We start from the raw sequence: 23,223 nt of genomic DNA on the forward strand, positions 1-23,223 counted from the left end.
TGGAGACAATGTGAAAGCACTTTTCAGTTTTGTGCGTCTTTCTTTGATGAGCTTTTAGCTTTGCTTGTCTAGAACCATATGCAGCTACTTAAAAGCACAGTATTAATTAAGCTAATCATCAAAATTAAATACAAACTGTTTGAAATGCCTGATTAGCTACTGTTGTGGAATTTTAATGTACATATGGCAGTGGCTACCTAGCTGTTAGCCCTGTGGGCTATGCTTTTAATTAATCCATGTTACCTTTGGCTTAGCTAGAGTTGTGATGTAAATGTAAGCAATTTATATCTGTCATAGCACCATATCATATTAGCCATAGTACAGTGTTGTCACTGTGTGCTTAGAGTGTTATCAAAATATAAAGTCAATAATGTCTTACAATAACAGATTACCATGGAGGTTTACTTTAGGTTTTCTGCAAAATTACATAGAATTTATAACTTGATGACTGATATTACTGTTTAACTGTACTCTAAAACTGTCTATCAAGAGACAAAAAATTTCATTGGTCTGGTATGTATATTGAAATTTCTGGGACAACAACATCACCCTGTCCCCCACCTGCTCTTAATCCGCCCTATTTGAGAATCAGGAGGACGCAGACTCCCGGTGGTCACCGGATGTAAACACTGCATGAAGGTAATTACAATGGGAAAAGCTGCAGCCAGGATGCCCTAGGAGACCTAATCTTATCCCCTGTTGCCACATCTTCACTCATCTGAAAATGTACACACACCAAGCCCAGTGGCAGCCATCTGAACCTCATGGTCTCTTCTTGCCAAGCTCAAGGGGAGAGTACATAATACATCTGCCTTGTCACGTTGCAAGGTTCCTTTATTCATGGCAAGAAAAGGGATATGGGAGATCAACAGATGTGAAAGTGTTTGTAGGACTGCTCCCCAAGGCTTGTTGCCATCTTCAAGTAGTCCTTCCACTTTTACATTGCAGTGCAGGATATGGATATAAAGTATGAAGCTGTAAAAGTAGTGTTTTGAAACATTGGGGCGTTAGAGGATTTATTGAGTGTAAAAGCCCTCTGAAGGATTGCCTGTTCAAAGTATCCACCTTGAAATCCCAAAGGAGATTTATTTCACCAAGCGTCCATGCCTAATCAAAATCTCCCCTCAGACACTTGCTGGATACAAGTTAGACTCCTTTGTACAGGGAGGGTGGTACAGAGAAAACATACTGATACACTCAGACACATTCTGCATTGAAAATGCACACAGATATATGAAGAAGTAAGTGTCTGCTGTGTGAGTGCGTGAGGCTGTGGTCATCATTAAGGTGCTTAATAGACCGTGTCGCCTGTAAGACCTGACAGGCAAGCTGGGCATAGTGGAGTATCCAGAGAGGGGGTCACCTTCATGTAGGGAGAGCTCTGTCACAGTGGGGCCTTTAAGAAAGCCACTATGCCACTCTGACCTGGTGCAGACTATACATGTCTATGGTCAACCAGGCGGAACAACAAATCCCCCACCTCCTCTAGACTTCAACAAAAAACAAAAAGAAACCGACTCAGAGAGAGAATTAAGGGACCAAATGGTACTTCCAAGCTGCTTGGTGAGGTGGATGATCTAGCTGCAAAACAGTCATTATTATTAGAAATATGAAGGCTCACAGTTACTTGAACACCTTTATATTTTTATGATTTCTACATGTAACTATCTACTTCAAAAAAAACAAAAAACAAAAAACAGAAGCAGTAACTAAAGACTGAGAAATTGGGGGTATCACCAAAACATACAGATGCTGTCGTTTTAATCTTTTACCTTTACTCTTTTCCTTAAACACTGTTAATATGCAAAACAAGGCAGATATAACAACAAGAGCAGTGTGGAGCCTGCCTGCTGCTAACTGTGTATATGAGATTTTAGTTAAATGTAGTCAAATCCCAGAGCTGCATTGAAAAGTGGTGCTATCTTGGTCTGAGCACAGGTGCAACTCTAAATGAGCAAGAGTGAGGAGGGACCCAGAGCCTACCAACATCCCAGACGAAAGAGAAGGGACACGACACTCAAGGTCATCGTGAATTGCAGCAGCAGTGGCACTGCAGATTGATTGGGAGTACAGGGAGCAGCTGGCTGAGAAGAAACAGGAAGGTGACTGAGAGAATCACCAAGTGGCTCCTGTGAATTATGACACCGTCCATCCAGCTCTTTCTATCTCCTATACAGACTATGTCATGTGCTGTTTCCATGCTAGGTAATATCTAACTATAGAGTATACCAGTTGGTCAGAAGCTCAAGTTGTTGCTGTGGTTTGATTTGAACTATATGGGTAACTTTTTCACAAATGGCCAGAGGATAATATAGCTAATTACAGCTTTCTAAATGTGGAGTTCATCATGAATATTGATAAAGCATTAATTAGTTACTAAAACTGGAAAACCATTTTCTCTGCACCAAATACATCACGTGTTTTGGAGCAAAAATGTACTGCATCACTTTATAGGAGAGAGGATTCATATTCCACTGCAATAAATAATATAACCAAACAATTCTGTCATTAAGGAAATATTTTTTTTTGGAAAAAAGAGAAAACACTTGAACAGGCTATGGTATGTTTTTGTATAGCATCCCTTTATCAATAATATAATACAAGCACAAAACAACTTAGACAGGCCTGATTTATATTTAGTGTGGATCATGTTGACGCTTGGGTAAGAGACCATCATGTAGGTCATCATCAATGTGCCAACACATACACACTGCCTTATGACTTAGCCTCCTTCTAGAAAAACCAAGGACTCTTGCAGGATGAGGCTCAATAAGTTAGGACGGGGGGGCGCAATAAGTCCTTGTGTTGGGAATCTGGAGCCTCGATGGCCTTGATTAAGCCAAAGTGTTCTGATGTGTACACTTATCCCAAATCACTTCTCTCTAATTTCATAATAGAGCCTCTTCACTGCATCACTGAATGGGAACTACTGTAGTGCGCTTGTTCTTTTTAATTGCTCAATGACTTTGCTGTGCTGAGTCCAGATAAAAAAAGAAAACTTCCTGTAAGGGAGATTATCAGATGAAGTGCTTTCTCAATATCCAAATTGATTGGTGTCCTCTGGCATTGCTCCAAGGAGTTTAATTCCCTCCAGATCAAAAAGCACATTCCACATATGTCCAGCTATGTGGTGTAATTACTGTACACATACACATACAAAAACACACTTAAACACATACACATACACAAGCATAATTGGGCTATTATGCAAATTTGCAATTCAGACACACATTGGTCTTTTACACCTGATAGATTACATCTTCTCAAACATTTGCTTTTGGCTTTCTACTAGACATATCTTAAAATGATTTTATACACACTTGTTTTGTTCGATGTTCTCCATCTCACACTCTTTGCTCTCCTGTGAGTGGGCTGCGACCTTAAGAATAAAAACCCCAAGATTTTATTCCATGCATATTGTCATTACCAGGGGTTTATGGATGTGACATTAGATATTAAACTGAGTGAGATTTGGAGGTTATCTGGCATTCCAAGCTGTGTGTGAAAAGTCAAAGCATGAAACAGGATTCACCCCTGTGTTCGCTCTGGCAGGCACTTCATTCAGCATATGGCATGGTGACTAAATCTTTAGGCTTTCTAGATTCATCTGTATGTGAAATGAAAAAGGTAGATATAGGTAGAGTAATAGCTGATTTAAATTGAAATCTGTTCTATGGTCCTGACAGTTGTGGCATCATTCATAAAAGGAGAGTGTGACATTTACGATATTGAGGTCACTGGTTGACAATGAAAGAAATGTTTAATCTGCTAAATTACCCCATGAAATGATTACTTCAGTAGGCCTACTTCATAATGATTCATTGCTAACATGCTATATAATTTTTAATTAACTTGGAACAGGAGAGAATGTGCAAGGTGGGAGTTTAACTCAAGGACTATCTGCACATCCAAAATCAGGTGTCCATTACTCAGCTATTAAATAATAACAAAATACATACCCACAGAGAAATGGCCTGTTTCTTGCACACTGCACATCATCCAGGTAAATGCCAGGCATAGGGTCAACAACAAGGCAAGATTTTTTTTCGACAATAATAATAACCAGTAAAATAATCTTGGTAAGTAAATTTGAATTCTCAGTCTCAACACAAATGTCACTGCCAGTACATGGGCCAGAAAGAAGTATGTTACGCTTCCGTGGCAATCTCCAATATAAAAGCAAGACAGTTCTGCAGTATTAGAGCTAATATACTGTATCTCTCACATAAACCTTTGCAAGGTGCTGCATTGGCTCCTGAATTGCTGAGTAGGCCTAGATTGAGCCAGTTTAAAATTGTGAGTCAATCAGATCAGGCCAGGCACAGTGTGTCAGCCCTCGTCAGCTGTGACCTTGGGAGATAATAATGGAACTAAAGTGGGTGTATGTGTGGGGTAATAGCACCGTGATTAAAGAATTATGTAGGAGAGCATAAACACTGGTGTGTCTGCCAATGCACACAATCGTTCACCTGAGCCTGCAGGAAGACTGCTGTGGTTTTGATAACAAAATAATGAGGCGGAAAGGTTTGTAACTTGTGTACAGTTGTGTGTACAACTTAAGAATTGTACACACAAATGTACACACTTAAGAACTGATGTCTTAAGACTTTTGCATTGAGTCTCATGGCTGGATGAGTCTCATATATATGTCGTCAAAGCAACCAATGCTGATCAGAAATATGTGCCAAGCAGATGGGGACAATTATAAATATTCATTTCTGAATTTATACATATCTTGGATGTAGACATGCAGTTGTGCACTTCTGAACCACACAAAGAACTACAAACATTCCCAAGGCTCCTAGTACCTGTCAGCTCTATTCCTTATGCATTCTCTTTGATAAAACACACAGGAACCAATGCATTAACAAAACACAGGAAAGAGTTGTGCTCAGTATGTTTTAAGGGTAGGAAAAGGTTTGCTATGAAAAATCAGAAGACAACCGGCAGTGAAAAACTGTAAATAATCTCAGAGCAGAGACAATAACTATCTGTATGGCATTAGGATTCAAGCCCCAGTTTGTGCACAACAAGAAATAATTTATGAAAAAGAAAGACGATAAAAAAAAAAAAAAAACAGACTCAAAATAAGTTAGAAAAAAAATAAAGAAAATACATTTTAAGATTATTAAAACTTATTTAAGGCGGTACGATTTAACAAAACATTCCCTTGTCTTTTTTCAAAGGTGAGGTTTCCCTCAGTGCCTTTTCCCATTAAATCATTTTCTCGATACTCAACACTAACAAAATATGACACTGTCCTCCTGAAAAAGAAAACACCATAGCTCGTCTGTGCAAGCAGCTTATTACGACGACTTGAGCATAGGAGAAAGTTAAGTGACGTAGTATATAGAGCGACACAGCCAGCATTAGGAGGTGGTTGGGGTGGATGGATGGTTTCACAAAACATTGGATTTTCGCTTGTTTCCCATTTGAAACCAATATTATTTCTGTTATCTCTGACTGATCCACAACCTTAACTGCATATTTATTAATGTAACCATGACAACGAAGGTCCTGCTAACTTTAACCAAATACATACCCAAACCACAGCTTTTCCCATAACATAACCAAGTAGTTTTTGAACCTAAAACTAATCAAACTAGGACCTTTCTACAGTCTTAAGTTTGTGTTTATTACCTAGAGCTGCTACGTTCCTATGAGTCGTATAAGAGGGTAGGGACAAGTGACATATATGGTCGTTTAGGTTGGAGGACTTGTTGCAAAATATCATTAATGAACCAAAGATTTCACTGTCTTTATCAAAAGGCGGTAGCATTTAATATCAGTGCATAGGGGACTATGCAAAAAAACTGATCTTGCAGTTTTTATCCCCTTGAATGTCTGTTATGCATAAAGAAAACATTAGAAGAGAAACAAAAAAGAGTCGGATAGTTAGCGAGCCGTTTATCAGCCTGACAGACTATTAATTTGTTTGTCGAAAGGTGTTATTGTAATATACTCTGCTTTGTCTTCATGTTTGGTGCCATGCTCATAATACTACTTATTCAGTCTGAAAGCTTCAAATAACCAGATAAATAATTATTTGGGTGACATTCATCTTAATCTGAGATGCTATCTGATTTCTTCCCTTGAAAACATTTCATGTGTACAGCCAGAGTGAGAGAAAGTGTCCCTGGTGTATCAAACTTTGATAGAGAGACCTTGTACTCCGACCAAACACATCTGTAAAACCGGGGACTATGATTGAAGGATAATTGGGTGCAAGCTTGTTGAAATGGAACCCTGTGATATACTGGAAAATTCCAGTTTCATGGACACGGCCCTGGCAAGGTCAACACGGGGTTCAACACCTGGCTTCATAAAAGCTACAAATGAAAGACTGCGAGAAAGAGCTTTGAGGCCAAAGAACTAGATTCAATACCGGAGAAAAACTGGGATTCACACCTGGGGTGGAGCTACAAACCCAATTAGTGCAAATACATCACATGTTCACACTAAACTGCAAGCTTTATCATATCGTTTCTTTCTTAATACATGATCGTCCTCATGTTAAATTTCTCGCCTTGTAACTTCAATTGAGTGCAGTAAGAGGAACGTGCAGATTCAGTGTTCTCATTACACTCAATTATAATTATTCAAAATATCCATCTGTGAGTGTTAAATAGAAAATGTTGACATGAGATTCACAATTGTGTCATCAAGATTTGTGGAAAAGTTGGAGGTAGAAGATGACTGGATAATTTGTGCATGACTAGATACGAAGGGTTTCCCTGGTTATTCATTTATATAGAGTGTTTGTATAGTCCCACCCACTGGCATAGACTCGAAGGGATCACAAGAATGACCAAACACACCAGAGCAGCACGAGTTGTTACACTGGGGACAGTGCTGCATTAGTAATGAGATGACTGAGAGTGTGATAGCTCTGTCTGGCTTTACTGACATACACACACAGACACAGACACACATACACACACACACACACACACACACACACACACACAGACACACACACTCTCATATACAGTACAGGCACTGTTGGCTGGGCTGAATCTGCATGGTAATTAACCATAATGATGTAAACAAGAACTCATTCCACCACGGTCCGCTGCTGACGAACAGCAATCTGTTATAGTATCTGTGAGATTGCTGAGATTTACTCAGTTGAAGAGCAACAGTCAAGCTATGAGAGAGGCCTGCTTTGCATGTAATGTATTTCACATCCTCCGTTCCTGCTCAGCTCTTGAGATCAAAGCACAAGCATTTTATCAGATGCTGTAGGAAATGTTTGATGACACTAGTGTTTCAGACTTGATCACTGGGGGAAAAACAGGCTTTCAGGTGTACAGCAAGGACTGGGTTATTTTTGTTGACGTTTTGTATGTGTTGGTTTAGCTGAGGAGAGTTCAAAGCAAACAACGCACCACTGTCCATGTACTGTCTCTACTCGAGTTTTTCTCTCGTTGGAAACAATGCGATTCAAAAGTAGCCTCCCTCAGGCAAAGGACTTGAGACTTCCTTTGAAAAATCAGCATTGTTGCAAATGAGATTCCAACACCACAGTTTATCTGAATGAGATGTTGCTAATCAGAAGTAATTGTCACTAACAATTTTTTCCTTGGCTAGATCTATAAGCTTTTCTCCTGTTCGCTGCATTCTCTGCATATCTTTTGTGAAGCAGAGACAAAGGTATACAGATTTTTTTTGGTGTTCTCCTGTATTGCCCACACTCTTCAGGTATGTTTAAATAATGCATGTTTATTATGGTGTTCTTGTCTCATGGTGAAAGGCAGGAAAGACATCTGTTTAATCAACAACTTCCTCTGACAGTCCCTCAGTTGGGTGTGAGCTGTCGCTTTTATTATCAGATTGTACTGCAGAGAGATATGAGCCTCATAGAAATTGAGGAGACCGTCTCCAGGAGCTGCTCACAGCCAGGTACAGCAGCAGAGAAAAAGATGAAGTGAAACCTGCCTCATCGTTGAGCCTGAGTCTTATACTGCTTGACTGTGCTTTAGTACTTAAATTATTTGAAGAGCCTTTTATATTGTCAGAGCACATTAATCTAGAACGAAACTGCTGCCGTTTCCCTTACAGAACATCCAGGTGGAGTTGCCTTTGTGGGAGACAGGGTTTAGTCTTTCTAATGATTGCTATGGGCTTCCTGTGCTTGCAATCAAGACGCTAGCATGCCCACATCAGCTCACTCCACATAGACACTCTGGAGATTACCTCTCCAGTCCCCATCAACTGTGATTACACCTCTTGAGGTGTGTGGAAATGTCACATTTTACATATCGTAATATTTCACCTCACATAAGGTTCTGCGGTCTTCCCTGGAGAGAAGGGAATGTCAAGGGATGGTAATGTGACAGGGCTGCCCCCTTTACCCAGACCTGTAGCTCCTCTTCCTGCTGTGGTTGCCTCTTTCTGAATCGGGGCGCTGGGGTAATGGGGGTTCCAATGGTCATTAACTTAGACTAGGTGGCAGACCACCACAACCACTATCAGTGTAATTGGATCTAATTGGCCCAGTGTATTCAATGATTCGGATCCGGCAAATAGCAATGTCTAATTTAAATGGCAGCGTGACCTTTTGAAAGCTTCAGTCTAATTAACCTCTGTCGACGCATGCAGGTACTGTATGTGGAAGTGGGCTACGAGAAACGACTGGTCACAGAGAGGGCTGAGTTATAATCACAATCATAATGTAGCTAATCACTGATTGGGGAATGACACCCGGTGAAATCATCTGTGGCACGTAGCGTACTGGACTTTTTTCCCCTAATTTGAGCTTGGTGTCTGGTTTTACGTTCGATCTTGACTTGGATTAACACTGTGATACACATTGCTAGAATGCTTACATCTTTACAAAAGGAACCAAAACAAACCGAAGGAGTAAAGCATTATGTCCAGGTAGAAGAGAGTAAAAATCTGACCGGCAGAGTTAAAATTCAGATTTGTAAATAAGCTATATTTGCTGGCATAGAGAAGTGCATTAAAAATATATTGACATTAGAAGAAAATAGTATTAGTATAATCTCTTTCTGTCACAACATTTGGCAATTCTACTTTTTCTGTGACATATGGGGCTTTATCTTTATTAAGCACAGGTGCATAGTACAGCAGTTAAAGGTATATGGCAGAAGAGGCAGACTGCTAAAAACTGCTATTTGCCAGAATAAATGAACAATATGTGTGGTCTGTGGGGAGCATAAGTCAAATCACCTTTTTTCCCTCACTTTACTACATCCAAGTAATTGCAGCTGACTTTGAAAGTCCGTATAGTCCACAGTTCATTTGCAATATATGTTCTCCAAATATTGTCATAAAGAATTTTATCTTGGATTCTATTATAGAGGAATTCTGAATATCTATGTCAATGTGATATATCATTTTATTTTTTTTGCAAAATTTTCTAATATTCTTTGTTCCCTAGTTTGATGAGAGAAAAAAAAATGAATTTAAACGATTTTAGCATAAGTCTACAACATAACAAAATGCAAAAAAAAGTCAAGGGGTTTGAATACTTTCTGAATGCACCGTATACTTCTCTCCGGCATTATATAATTATGTCTGGAGTTGCTTGCACTTGTGGACAAAAATTTACAAGAAAGGGGAGAGAAGCTTATAGAGGAAAAGTTTGTGCATGATCTGTTCAGTGTATAAATGAAAAATAATTAATCACTTGGGGAGTTGGCATACCAAAATGGAATAGGGTGGAGTACAAAGTTGTTAAGTTTGATATGGTAGTATTTGGAATCATAAATAAGGACAAAGACCCTCCAGTGCGCTTAAACACAGCAGTAAAAAACAAGTCTTCAAATATCCCCAGTGACCTACATTAATAAAGGTGGAAGAGTAAACGTTATTTATAACATATCTTATATTATTCCTGAGAACAGAGGAGCTGCTTTTAAAATTGGTCAAAACAGAATGTAAGACAAGTTTAAAGTAAACTTGCCACCCAAACCCCAGTGTGTCGTCTATGTCAGAGACACCTTGGGAGCATGGTCACTTATCCCTTTGATACAGCGATTGTTTGTTCTTCACTTGCTGTCGCTGTCATGTCAAACAGATTATCTTGTAGGGGCTATCAGCTGTCATTTTAAGGCAGTATGTGCATGCTGATGTGTCACTATAAGATATCGTTTGCGGGAATGCTTTTTGGGATCACTGTCGGGTAAAATGAATGGAAACTAATGCTCCTAGCAGCCTTGGAATGAGCCCACAGAGAAGGGTGGCTAATCCTATCATTCTACACCATTCATCTCCAACCCACTTGGCCTTCAGCATTTTTCTCAACGGGCAATTTGTGGCTTCCCTGCTGGATCTCCTCGAGGCCAGTGTGTTATGACTACAAAACACTTCCAGGGCTGCCTGGGAGTCAGAGAGGAGGCCACTAAATGCAGTCTGCGACCCTGTCACTGTCCACACTGACAGCTGCCAGCCCACTGCATGCTGCCAGAAATAGCTTAATGACAGACACTTTCGGAAAGCATCAAATTGTGGCCTGTCAGTGTCAAATTAGGAAAGAAAAGAAGGCTCAGTTGCCCACAAGATTATTAGTCAACAACTAAAATGCTCGCTGTTTCATGATGCCACATCCCCTTGACACTAAAATCCTTGTTATTTTGTCTCAAAAGAACACTCCTTAAAGACTCAAAAGGATGGCTAAATTAAATGAAACAATAATGATGTTTTGGGTAAACATGGCCATTCTTTTATTCCAAAGGTCACAGTCTAAGGGTTGTTTAATATGGTCTCTAAAATGAAACAGAGTCTAAGGCTGAATGGCTTCCAGATGGTGGTGTCCCCCTCGACACACCTCTGTCTGTTTCTACCTGACAGATATAACAAGACTAACCAAGACAGGGGACTTGCATAAACTGTCTCCTGAGTTCCATGTACTGTATGGCTTTTCAGCTCTTTGGAGAGGAAGCCACCTAGGGTCTGACTGTACAAAGAGACAGTACACACATACCCAAAGGTGCATCATTATGATCTACACCCAAAGGTCAATAATGTCTTTCACCAGATAATAAAATCTAAACTCGAATGCAAGAAATGATTCTTTCAGTCACAAGATAACATGATTGGCAGGTCTCAAGTCAGTGGTGAAAAATATGCGTGTCTTATGCACCGCATGCCACGTTGACACAAACAAATTACAGAAAATTCTTTTTTTCCGTCTTTTGTCTTCTGAAAAATCTGCCAATGTAATCTTGTGGTACTGCTAAGTGGAGAGCTTCCCCCAACAATTCCAGCTGTTTCCAAATAGAATATAACAACATGGCACACTCTGTGTATCAGAGCAACCATGATTAGACCTATTTAATATGTCCTGGCTCAAGCGAATATCGATGGCCCGCTAGAGCATCTTCACTCCTGTTGACCGGCAAGGCAATGTCACAATTAATGTGAAGAATCAATCCATCAAAAATCCATATTTCTAGCTGTATTTCCTTTTTCTCCTCACCTGAGCCTGGAAGCAAACAACATACTTTAGTGTAACAAGCAGTGAGCAGAGGAGGGGGCTGTTTGACAACGTGCTGCTCACCAGCCCAGAGCTGCAATTCTACTCACAGGCTGCACAGCTCCCATGGCTCCCGTGTGTGATGTTGCAAAGCCCAGCCGGCAATGCTGGCATCCTGGTTATGGGCTGTGGTCAGTCAGAGCCCAGGGAGCTGTGACAGCCTGCTGCTCTTTCAGCCGCAGAAAAAGGAAAAAAAAAAAGCACTGAAGCATAAAAGTCCTCTAGGCAGAGAAGAAATGAGCAAAGAACATTGCAACAACACAGGCACATTCATATATGCCAAAGGAATATTCATGTAAAAGACAAAGTGTATGTAAGCATTTGGGCATACATACATGCTATCACTTTCCAGCATGTACTGCAGCCAAATGATTTGGAAAACACAACTCAATAGGCCATCCAGCCATCTGATATTTATCCAGAGACTAAGACAGAGTGAGGGTGTTAAAGCCTGGACCGTTCCAAAAAGCTCTCAACTTCAGAGTGGGGTTAAACAGCAGGTTTCTTGGCTCAGGTATATCATCATTTTTCATTTGAAGGCCATCCGTCAGTAAGGCAAAGAACTGCATCCTGTACTTACAGTTTGCCCTGTGGGCTAGAGGTAGTCATATGAACAAAATGTGCATATCTGCCTTCACATTTCATCCACTATGGGCTTGGCAAAGTATCTTTATCCAAAGTTTTACGACTTTAGATAAAAAATGAGCTACTACAATTTATGTGGAGATGGGTAGATTCAATTAATGCCACCTTGAGGATTATCCAAAAAAAAATAATAATTGTGCGTGTGTGCATATATATATATATATATATATATATATATATATATATATATATATATATATATATATATATATATAAAAACACAAACATATATACACATATAAATATATATACATACACATACATATACATATACATATACATATATACACACATGCACACACATATATACATATATACACACATACGTATGTATATATATGCATATGGTTTACATTACTTTGCAAACCCAAACACAAGGCAGACTTTATGACTTTATGGATTTTATATTCATTCAAGCTGGTATTTCCAAATGAGTTAGTAATGGTAACAATCTAGGGGACAATCTAGAAACTCAGAAACAACCCCTAAACTCAGCCCCGAATTGCCTCTGGTTGTCTCATAGTCACATTTTCCATCTTCCCCAGTTCTGTCCCAGTAGAGTTGTAAATGAGTGCAACATTTTTAGGGACAGGAAAAGCTCTTCTATTGAATTTCTGACCTCCGGGGATAATAGTAAATGTTCAGTCATACAGACTGAGCTGCCCAAATGTAAAGGAAATACATTTCAGTTCTGACACTCAGAAGTATACCCTGTAAACTCCCTGTCGTAACATGCTACAATCACAAGAAGATTTTGATATGACGACTGTGGTAGCTGTACTGTTTTGTAGCCTAAAGGGTGGTTTTGGGCTCTAAGAAAAAGGGATTAACTACCAAGCTCTCTTCTTTTTAATCTTTCATGCTCAGGTTTATTTTGTGTTAGGCTTTGTTTTGACTCCCATTCCTTTATAATGCCCTGGAATCCCCATTAGCCAGCCAGCTGTCTAGGATTCTTAAATGTAGCACCCCTCATTTGCCCATTTTGTAGACCCACCTGGCAGGGTGCCCATATTTAGTGGGATCTCTTGTTTCTCTCACTAAAAGTTCATCAGGAGACCCTTTTGGATTAGTCAAAATGAGCATATTGCTGATCAGCTAATCAAAAACTTGTACTCTTGGTGCTCTGCCCCAAGAGACTGCAAGTCTGTCTGTTAAAAAAGAAGTAGGACTAGAGAACCCTTAGAGCCTCTCTTCAAGTAAGTCTTGCATATCAAGGCAGGCCAGAGTAAAACGAAATCAAGGCCACATCCTTGCTTGAAGAAAGAAACAGCTATTTCCCTTTTGCTTTTGGTAAAAAGGCTTTCTGTTGCCCTTGCAGCAAGGAGAGAAGAAATGGGCTGTGGCTAAGATAATATAATGACTAGGCTCATCCTATAAGACCAGTCAATCACAGAACATCACTGTTTTCACTGAAGGCCTTCTCAACAAAGAGCAGCTGTATAAATACATTTGACACATCCAGCCTGCTCCCAGTAAAAACAGAAACCCTATTTCTTATAAATATATGGATTATTGGATAAATCAATCACGAGATAGGGCGAAACTAAAAAAATCTTTTTAATATGCCAGAAACAACGCAGGCATTGAGGCATTTGTGGGAGCAAGCAGACAAGCTGGAATTGTGTTCCTGCATTGAGGTCTGAGGGGCCTGGTACTTTTGGTGTTCCCTCTGCCCCTGAAGCCTAAAGCCCACTAGAGTAAATTATTCTACTTTGCAAATGACATTCTGATGTAATGTCATTGTGGCTCATCATATCTTAGTGGATGCAACTGTTATTAGGGATGTTAAAGGATAGGCAGGCGTGCTGCTGATTTTGATATAACTTCAAAACACTTACCATAACTACTTCAGTAATTTGGCTTCACAATCCATTTAATTGCTACCTAGAGGTGTTTGTCTCACTCACAGTAAGTCAACATCAGAGCAGGAATTTCTCACAATCATCTTTAATGAAACTGGCATTCATCTTTGTCTCCTCTCTCTGTTGGTAAGTACTTCCATTGATTGGCCTCTGATGAGGCTGCAGGGCAGTAGGTTGGTGAAGAAAATGTGATTTGTGGCTATTTGGTGTGTTACTGATTTGTTTACCCTCTGTGGGCAGGGCAAATCCATATATCACGTGGACCAGACTGAAACATACAGTCCAGAGCAGGCTAGAAGCTGGGATAGTGTGTGAATGATCGCCTGCTGCCAGCTGTGGACTTTGTCGGTATTGTCTCATCTAAAGCCCTTATGATTCAGCCACATTCACTAGACTTTGTGCTTTTCTGGTGTTTTAAAGATGATAATGTTGCTTGTAGAGGTGGCACAGACATACGCAAGAATCAAAACATCTGAAAGTACTTTTTGGTGCTATACATTTAATTTCTTGGAAACAAAAAATAATAAATGAAACATCTACATCAAAGCCTTTGTAGAATTTAAGAGAGGTCACAGTCTAAAAATGGCTTCCCAAACAATGACAAAGGAAAAACTGCATAGTTATTCTCTGTGGCAATATGGAGAGGTGGATACAAAGATCTGCCTTTCATTTAATCACAAGCCAAAGTAGTCTACTTGAAAAGCCTTCATTTGACAAACATGCAACCATTTTGTTGTGTTCTCTGTTGCTTTTGTTTAAATAAAGAAGATTAAGGCTTTTTAGAAGTGTATCTAAAATGAAAGATGCTAAATCCTTTTGTTCTTGTGCCTTTTCCCAATTTCCTAAAAATTTCAAAGACAGGTTTTCTCACTGAAGGCTTACTCACTGTTAAAAACAAAAACACAGAAGCATATAACTTATTTATTTCAAATTGCACATAACAGAGACAAATTTCTCCTCAGATGAGTGTGAGTTAGCATACTGTACTCACCACAGTGCTCAAGCCATGCTCCTTCATCAGCCTGAGGGAGTTCTGGTAGCAGGAGGTTAGGTCATTCGTCTCAGTAGGGCCCACATGACCTCTGGCAACAGGGCCCACGGTGTGGATCACATCTGTCGGAGGGGGACAACACACAAAGCTCATTTCAGCACAGCCTACTTTTAGCAAGGTTACATGGTTGGCAGTATTTCTATTAGTGCCATGGAGTGTAAGGTTAAGTACAATGCTGTAAAACCTAAAAGCTGAGCACTCGAGCACTAAAAGCTGAGTTTTTAGAATCTGCAAAATCATCATCAAACACAAAATATGATAAGGTTTATCTTCACAATGAGGCATTGGGGACAGCAATAACAACCCACTGCCTGAAATGAATGCATTTATTCAGTAAATGAAACGGAAGCTTAGATAGAAAATCAATTACAAGATTCTTTTATGCCATCTACTCAAATATTCATATCCCTCCCTGTACTCTTGTTCCCTTCGCATAGTAATGTCTTCACCTGTCAATCACTGGTCTCCTTGTCTGGCCTGGCCAGACAGAGGAATGCAGCTTCTTAATTGAATCATAGGAGTGATGACAGGGAAACGAGAGAATGTAAGCAGTGACTTGACAGAAACAGAAATCTTCCACATTCTGCCCGACTACCCTTGGCCTTCTCAATTTTTAACAGGACAGGTCAAAATCAATAATCAAGAAGTAACTTTGCATCACCCACAGAGCATTCCAGAGTGGTTCACCACAGGTGTTGCATTTACGCAAACTATAAGGATTTCAATGACATCGTAAAAAGTATTTTTAATAAACATGATTTCTCTTCATGTATTAAAAAAAGCTACTATATACACCTGAAAATTACCCAAAAAGGTCATTGAGGTTTGGTGCAATATAGCCAATCATCGGATTGATGAATGTTTTTCTGTTTATTTGAAAGCAGAGTATTTCAGAGTCCAAAATAACAGTCTTTTACTTCATACAGCAGTAGCTGTTGGTAAATCTGAATTCATGGCCCATTAAATACAGATCAACTATGACTTATACATTTGCAATTTAACGCATCAAGTCCGCATTTCTTTTCACTAAGATATTAAGCTCTGTTGAAGTATGAATACTGAGAATTCAGACCTGGTTCAGGTCGGGGCATGCAAGGACAACACAACATCTTGTGGTTTAAAATGCAGCAGCTTCACGTGTTTTCTTACACCTAATCTCACTGATTACTTTTAATGTAAAACACTTAGCCTCACTTTCCCACAAAATAAATGTAAGTTTTATTACCCCACTTGACCATCAATTATTTATAGATTAAATTTAGTTTTCAGTTGTATGTCTGGTTACTTAATAGGTCAAAATGATAAGATGCATGGGGAATTGCTATAATCTAGTGGCTTCCACTGGTATTGTTTAGGGGGTGAGATTTCGTGTTTTGGAAAGGTAAGAAACAAGGGGTTTGAGTGATCCACAGCTAAACTGAGGTTGTGCTGTAATGAGAATGGAGCTGTCTGAAGTGTTGTCTTTTTCCAGAATAGCAGTCCGAAAATTGCATAGTACAATGTGGTTATAACAGGACACGTGGTAAGTTGTTTTTCGTGCATAATTCATGAATTTTTTCACTACAAGAACGGCAACACGCCAATTAGAGTGTGGGCAAGTGCCAAAAACCAGACTACTGGCAAATTCATGAAATTTTAAACAGTTCTTATCTCACCAGTACCAATGTTTCCACTCGCATCCTCAACACTTCCACATCAACTAAATATTTATACAGCTGTGTGTCTGTTAGGTGAAAGATATATCTCACTATGTAACTAAGGAGGGATATGACAGAAAGGACAGTCAGTTGCTGTAGAGCTCCAAAACAGTCCAACAACTGCTTAAGTATCACTGTACACTTAGAACACAAATTACCTCTCTACCCTTGGACTTGGAGGAACTGGGGTTATTTATTTTGTTCAGAGGAAAAGGCAGAGTGATTTTCTAAATCCGACAGAATGCAATGATTATTTGCAGTGAGGTGTTACAGGCCATTAAGCTGCTGTAAAATTAAAGGAATTTTTTTTTAATTATAATTTTTCTAAAGACTTGTGAGCATGTTCTGAAAAAAAAAAAAAAAACAGTCCAGTCTTATGCAGAGATACTAAAGTACATATCAACATAATTAGTTCAGTAATAATAACAAATATACCCTTGTCAGTATAGTGCTTTAGCTATGAACAGTTTATCCTTGAAGATCCCCTTGCCTTAAGGTTAAGGGTCCCTCTAAATATATATAAATACTTTATTTCTCAATGTGTTTGAAGATGCAGGAAATGGTTATTTAAGACCACAAGGTTTTTCAATTCATAAATGATATAAAGAGGCTCTTTGCAATAAGAGTTTGAAAAGCTCTGGCAGCTAATCCATCCAACATGGGTCTTTATCATCATTGTTCTTTTTCTTCTTTTTCTCCTGACACATTTCAGAGTATTAGTGTTTTTTTGTTATTGAGAAGCAAATATCGACACGCTTATCATTATCTCTGTGCAACCTTTGCACAAGAGGCATTTATATCTCTGTTTTAGAGGGGCTGAAAAGATTACTAGCGGTCCTCTTGCAATGCGGGGGTTGGGCTTGATTGTAGGGATGATAATGGATTTAGGAAACATCAAGAGAAATTTCCTGATGAAATACACTAAAGGGAAGCTCTTTAGTATGTTCAGGGGAAATTCATCCGTCAATGTCAGAAAATTTCAAATCTTAACAATAGAAGTGAAAAAGAGGAATTTACTGGTGAAAAATAAATAAATATGCCAAGGACTAGGAAATAAAAAGCCTGTCATTTCAAAATTAACCTGTAAAGAAACAGAACAGAACTACAGAGGCTAAATTACTAGACACGGCAAAGCATAGTTTGCTCTCAGCATACAAAATAAGTCATTAAGGAATTTAACAGAACTCTTCTTTATTACATGTACCACAAAATCCCTGCTGCAAACACCTCCTTTAAGACCCTCGCCTTGCCAATTCCACCAGTAGTTAATGAGCTTCATTCCCAGCAATGTTTTTTTAGCAGTTTTTCCACCAATCTCTCCACTGGATTTGTTTATTGTGGTCTCTTGCTTGGGGCTACAAGGTCAGGAACACAATTGAACCAGAAAAGAATGATGATTGCCATTCAAACCATGCTTTCTTTCCTAGTGAGCCTATAGGCTCTGCAAACAAAAACAAAACAAAAAGAACAACAAAACAAAAATAATCCCGCAGGTTTATTCTTTTTATTAACGTTAAAGATGTAAGGACTTCGGGGGTAAGGATTAAATTAAATACTGCAACCAGACAGATATTGTTTGACATTATCAATAGTTTTGTGATGATACTCTGCACACTGTGTGTAGTATTCTCCATACAACCTTCAATACTGAGGGAAACAAGAGCAAATTATTTTCCTCAGCCTCTGCTATAAACTACCTTTAACTTTTAACAGGAATTCAATGGAGTCTTTTAATTGTTGAGAGTCTGCTCAATCTTCTTCATACTAATGGCTGAAATGTGCCAGAGTGCATGCATTATGCTGCCTGCTCTAGACTTCTAAAGTGCCGTGATAAGCACACGTTTCTCCCATAAAATCCCGAAAGTCAATAAAAAAGCACTGAAATGTGGAAACATGTAGAAAGCAGTGAACAAAAAATTGTTGTTTTATCTCATTTCATTCAGGACCATCATATCAACAAATTATTTGGTCACATTTACTCGAATCCTATTTGAGCAAAAATATGCTTTATGTATGGTATAGAAACTACTAGTGGTGTTCCTACCGTTGTTTGAGCTCAATCAGCCTTGAAAAAAATCACAGTAAAAATGCATTACTTGATACAATTACACAGAAGCAAATTTAAAATGCACACAGCCTTTGTCTGAATTCCCTCAGCAGCAGAGTGTGCGACTTATCTGTTCCTTTAGTTTGTAGGGGAGAGCGTCATATTTCTGTAACAGCAAGGGACCCTGGAGAATAATGAGGCAAATACTGTACTTAAAGGCAAAGATGCTCTTAAATATTTACCCGTCAGGTACAGAGTGCTACAATATCAGCAGAAGTGCGAGTGTAAGAAGTAATTCTCACATGCACTTCTCAAATCAGACCGATAATAAACTTTATTTAAACAAGAAAGAAATTTAATTCAGGGCGTGATAATGTTGTTCTCCAAACCCTAATATTGTAATCTACTGTACCACTGTACACTGTACTGTACGTTAGAAACCAGTACAACTGGACAAGACTTACAGTTTAAAACTGCACAGAGTATTTTGTAAATGCTGGAGATGAAGACAGGATGTCTATATCCTGGTCAAAACTGCTCCAGATTGAAGCAGATATTGTAAAAAAATACTCAGGACATAGTACAGAACACTTTAGGAAAGCATTAAAAGACAACTTTAATGCAGGCTATATTTTCTTAATGCAGACCTATTCATATGTCTAACATATCTTGACAGATTCCTCCAAATGCCTCACTGTGCACTGTGCAGCTGCATTATATAAGAAAACATAAATATCAGAAGGGGAAACAATATTGGCAAATTCGTGATGGTAAAAGGCTCAGATCAGAAGCAAAAAATTAAACTTAAAAATCAAATCCTGATAGAGGCATTTCTAGTGGCAAGTGATATTCGGTACGTCTGGGCTGGACTGGACACATAATGACCCCTTAATACACCAACTGTAGAGCAAGTGTGTGGACATCTTAGATAAGCCTACTAAAATATTCCTCAGCTTTCCCAGAGCTGAGGAATACCAAGGGGACATGCTCACTTCAAAGATGCCACTTTCTTCACAACTGAAAAATCTTTTGAAATATCTAGACTTCATTTAGAAGAGAAGTGCTGTGCTATTTCAGAGAGGGACCAGTACTTCACATCCTAATCAATCTTTCATTTTTGCTTGCCTGTTCTGAATTTGAGGCTGCTTAAAATTTCACGTAATAACAATTCCAAAAGGCTGAAAATACGGATATGAATGATCGCGTTTACTGTAGTGTGGCTGCTTCTGAATGCTCCTATTCAGGCCAACAACCCAAGGGGGACAGTATCAGCACCATGAGTACCATAGAGATATGTTGATATGGGTGCCTCTTCCAGGTCTATTTCACAAGAGCCAGCAGACAATAATCAAACCAGTTTTGTGCTGGCCCTAGCAATTATCTTTCACACTCAAGAATCAACAATGACTTACAGTCCAGTAGGATATTCAGCAAAAACTGAATTTAAATGCAGTCACTGTTATTTTGGGTTAAGCCAGATTTTGTATGGGGAGTGGACTGTAGGCTTGTTAGTTTGTGAAGGCCTTGCTAATAGAAGTAAGTGTTGCTATAAAGTTCTATGACTGATGGTGAAAATCAGTGACTGCATTTTATGAACTGCACTCTTGATTTCACTGTGGTGGCTGAGCTTTTCTCAAATTGTTTTAAAGTCAAGAGGTAGCTCAGTCACAATCTAACTCTCTTTTTTTGGCTGGATCAGCACAATGAAAAGGCTGAAGTAATTTAAACATATTGTTATATATGGTTTCCTAATTAATAAAAAAAAGGTATTTGCATAATAATAAAAAAGTAAACGCACACTCACAAAGAATGCTGGGTTTATTATGAAAATTGTACCTGAGGAAAGTAAATTGGAGCTGCCTGTATCATGAAACCATGGGATTTTTTAAATCCAGGAGAAGATGCTTGGTGTTGTGCAACAACTGTGTTTTTATGAGACTTGATTTAGAAAAATCTTACAGTGTAATGCATTGGAGGAAATTAAAGAAAGAAGATCAATAAAGTAACACAGCAATAACTGAGATCTCATCTGTGGGCAATTAATATTGCAATATTGACAGTTTTACTTTTATCAACAAAAAGCAAAACTGTCTACTGTCTTTGCTCACACATACAGTATTTTAATACAGCCGAATTCCCAATAAAGCTGTTCTCATTTACATGTCTTTCCATTTCTGTTGTCAGACAACGGAACAAGTATGAAATATTGACTGAAACGCGGCCCATTAATACGACATGTTAACCAGCAGTCACCTCCAAGCCATTTCCAAGCTGCTGCTCTGCCCTGCTAAAATCCTGATTTTATAACTGCGATGACTTCTGACATCACCACCATACAAGTAAGTTAAAGACAACAGCTGTGCTGTGATTTTGGCATATTTGCTTGTAAAATGATCACTCAGAAAGAAAGTTAAAAGCTCATTCACGTCTGTGTCTGTGTTGAACAAGACCAGAGTGAACTAGAGGTGTGCCTGCAGAGGGAGAGCCTGACCTCGCATTTGTGGGGCAATACTGGCGACTCTTGTCCATGGACAGTAGCTACGGTTTGTCCAAAAAGTCGTTAGATGTGTTGCTAAGTGTTTTTGTGAAAAAAAGTTGTTAAAGGGGTCTGAAAAGTTGGTAAGTCTAGCAACAAAGGCGCTAGGTTGGCAACGCTGGCTGTAAACCACCCCCTAATTATGTATTAGAAACTGTTTGCGCCTGTTCATTTCAGTCAGTCACGGAAATTTGCATTTTTAGGGCTGGCCCCACTGTTGTGGTCTAGCAAAAAATTGAGAGATGGCATCTCGCTTCAAAGGGCTCTCCAGCGTTTCCCATTCATTCAGCTCTACATGTACCTCACTGTGAGTGTGTCAGAGTGGTACACGATGTAGGCAGCAGATATGCTCGGCCTGCCAGATCTGCTAGGGGTCCTGCGTTTAAGGGTGACGTCACAGATTATGATGGCTGTGCACAGGAAATTGTACAGATACTATGCACTTCTTTGCGGTCTTTGTATGTCAGCTAACTGAGATTAATTAATGATGGAGATTTTATACATTGAATTAAAAAAATTCTTGATAAATGGTGTTTCATTTGTGGGTTGTACATGGAGTTTGGTGTTGTTCTTTTTCTAATAAATAACGGAGCAGCCCATGTCCCAGACTGCAACTGTACATTTATGCATAAATACAGAATTAAAAAAGTAAAAAAATCAAATTCTACATTAAATATATAGACTAATATTTTTTTTATTACAGTAATCACTTTTTATATATATATACATATATATATATATATATATATATATATATATATATATATATAACACACACACACACACACACACAAGGCAAATAAACAACCAGTACGACTCAATATTGAACTTCCCAATAAAAGTGTATGCACTGTATACAGAAGATGCCAGCCATTGCCAGTCAAATTCTAGTTCCATAATGTCCAAAGAGTGATCACATTTGCAGTAATTAAGTTTTTCGGCGTGATTACTAGCCTGGACCCTCTCAGCATGCACACAGCTGTTCCCATGTTGGTCGCTGAGGATTACTAAATGAAGTGTGTACACCCACTAGGACATGGAACTGGTGTTGTCATGGTGACAGAGAGTGCAGAGTGATCCCATAATGCTGGCTGAAGCTCCTGTCTGAAAGAGGGGGCTTTTTGCAGACCTGGATTCATCTACTTCATGCCGAGCAGATACAGTTGTTAGTGCATTAATATTCTGTCTTTAAACATGGATTAAAGGTGTCTTAGTGATTATTCATACACTTAGCTTTCAATGAGCTTTTTCATTGTGAGTGTCAGATTCTGTCACACTTAAACAGGCTAAGGGGTAAAGAGCAGGAGGGGCGCAGATACAAAGGATGATGACAGAGCATCATGCACACGTGGAATATCACAGGGATGTTTTTGCTGACTGTGACCAATAGTTATTCAATAAAAGAGTTCATACAGACTCCGAACAGCTGAAATTTAACTATGTTTTATGCATAGATCTTACTGTAGGTTGCATAAATGAATCAGTTTTGATGTGTGGGACGCTGAGGCCCCTTCACTACCATTTTTTCACTGTGAGAGTAAATGACCATTTGAGTGACTCAGAAGCATGACATTTTCATGTAGCACTGATCAGTGCCTCCCCATACTGTTAACCATTACACCTGCCAGTAAGTTACAACGTGATGTTTCAATCTTCCAGAATCACAGACACGCAAATACAGCGAACACACACACACACACACACAGGCATAAAGCACAGTAAAATACAAACCACGCTGCCTTTAAATGTCAAGAAGCGCTTTGAGTGACAGAAAAGACCAGTTAATGGGAGAGCCATCTCTCAGCCTGCTGGCACACATTTTTACTGCTTTACTGTACTGAACAAAAGGAGAAAGTGAGGTGTGTGTGTGTGTGTGTGTGAGTGA

At 39.1% G+C, this 23,223-nt stretch overlaps 1 protein-coding gene across 4 annotated transcripts in view; it reads right to left on the reverse strand.

Moving 5' to 3' along the window:
- The window catches only part of macrod2 (mono-ADP ribosylhydrolase 2), a 393,753-nt gene that overhangs the window by 106,574 nt on the left and 263,956 nt on the right, over positions 1-23,223 (reverse strand). For all 4 annotated transcript variants that reach the window (XM_040139126.1, XM_040139128.1, XM_040139127.1 and 1 more), the window contains one exon: positions 14,999-15,120. In XM_040139126.1, the coding sequence (XP_039995060.1) occupies positions 14,999-15,120 (122 nt within the window). The remainder of the gene's footprint in view (positions 1-14,998; positions 15,121-23,223) is intronic.

Source organism: Xiphias gladius, chromosome 11, assembly GCF_016859285.1.
Source record: "Xiphias gladius isolate SHS-SW01 ecotype Sanya breed wild chromosome 11, ASM1685928v1, whole genome shotgun sequence".
Classification (NCBI taxonomy): domain Eukaryota; kingdom Metazoa; phylum Chordata; class Actinopteri; order Istiophoriformes; family Xiphiidae; genus Xiphias; species Xiphias gladius.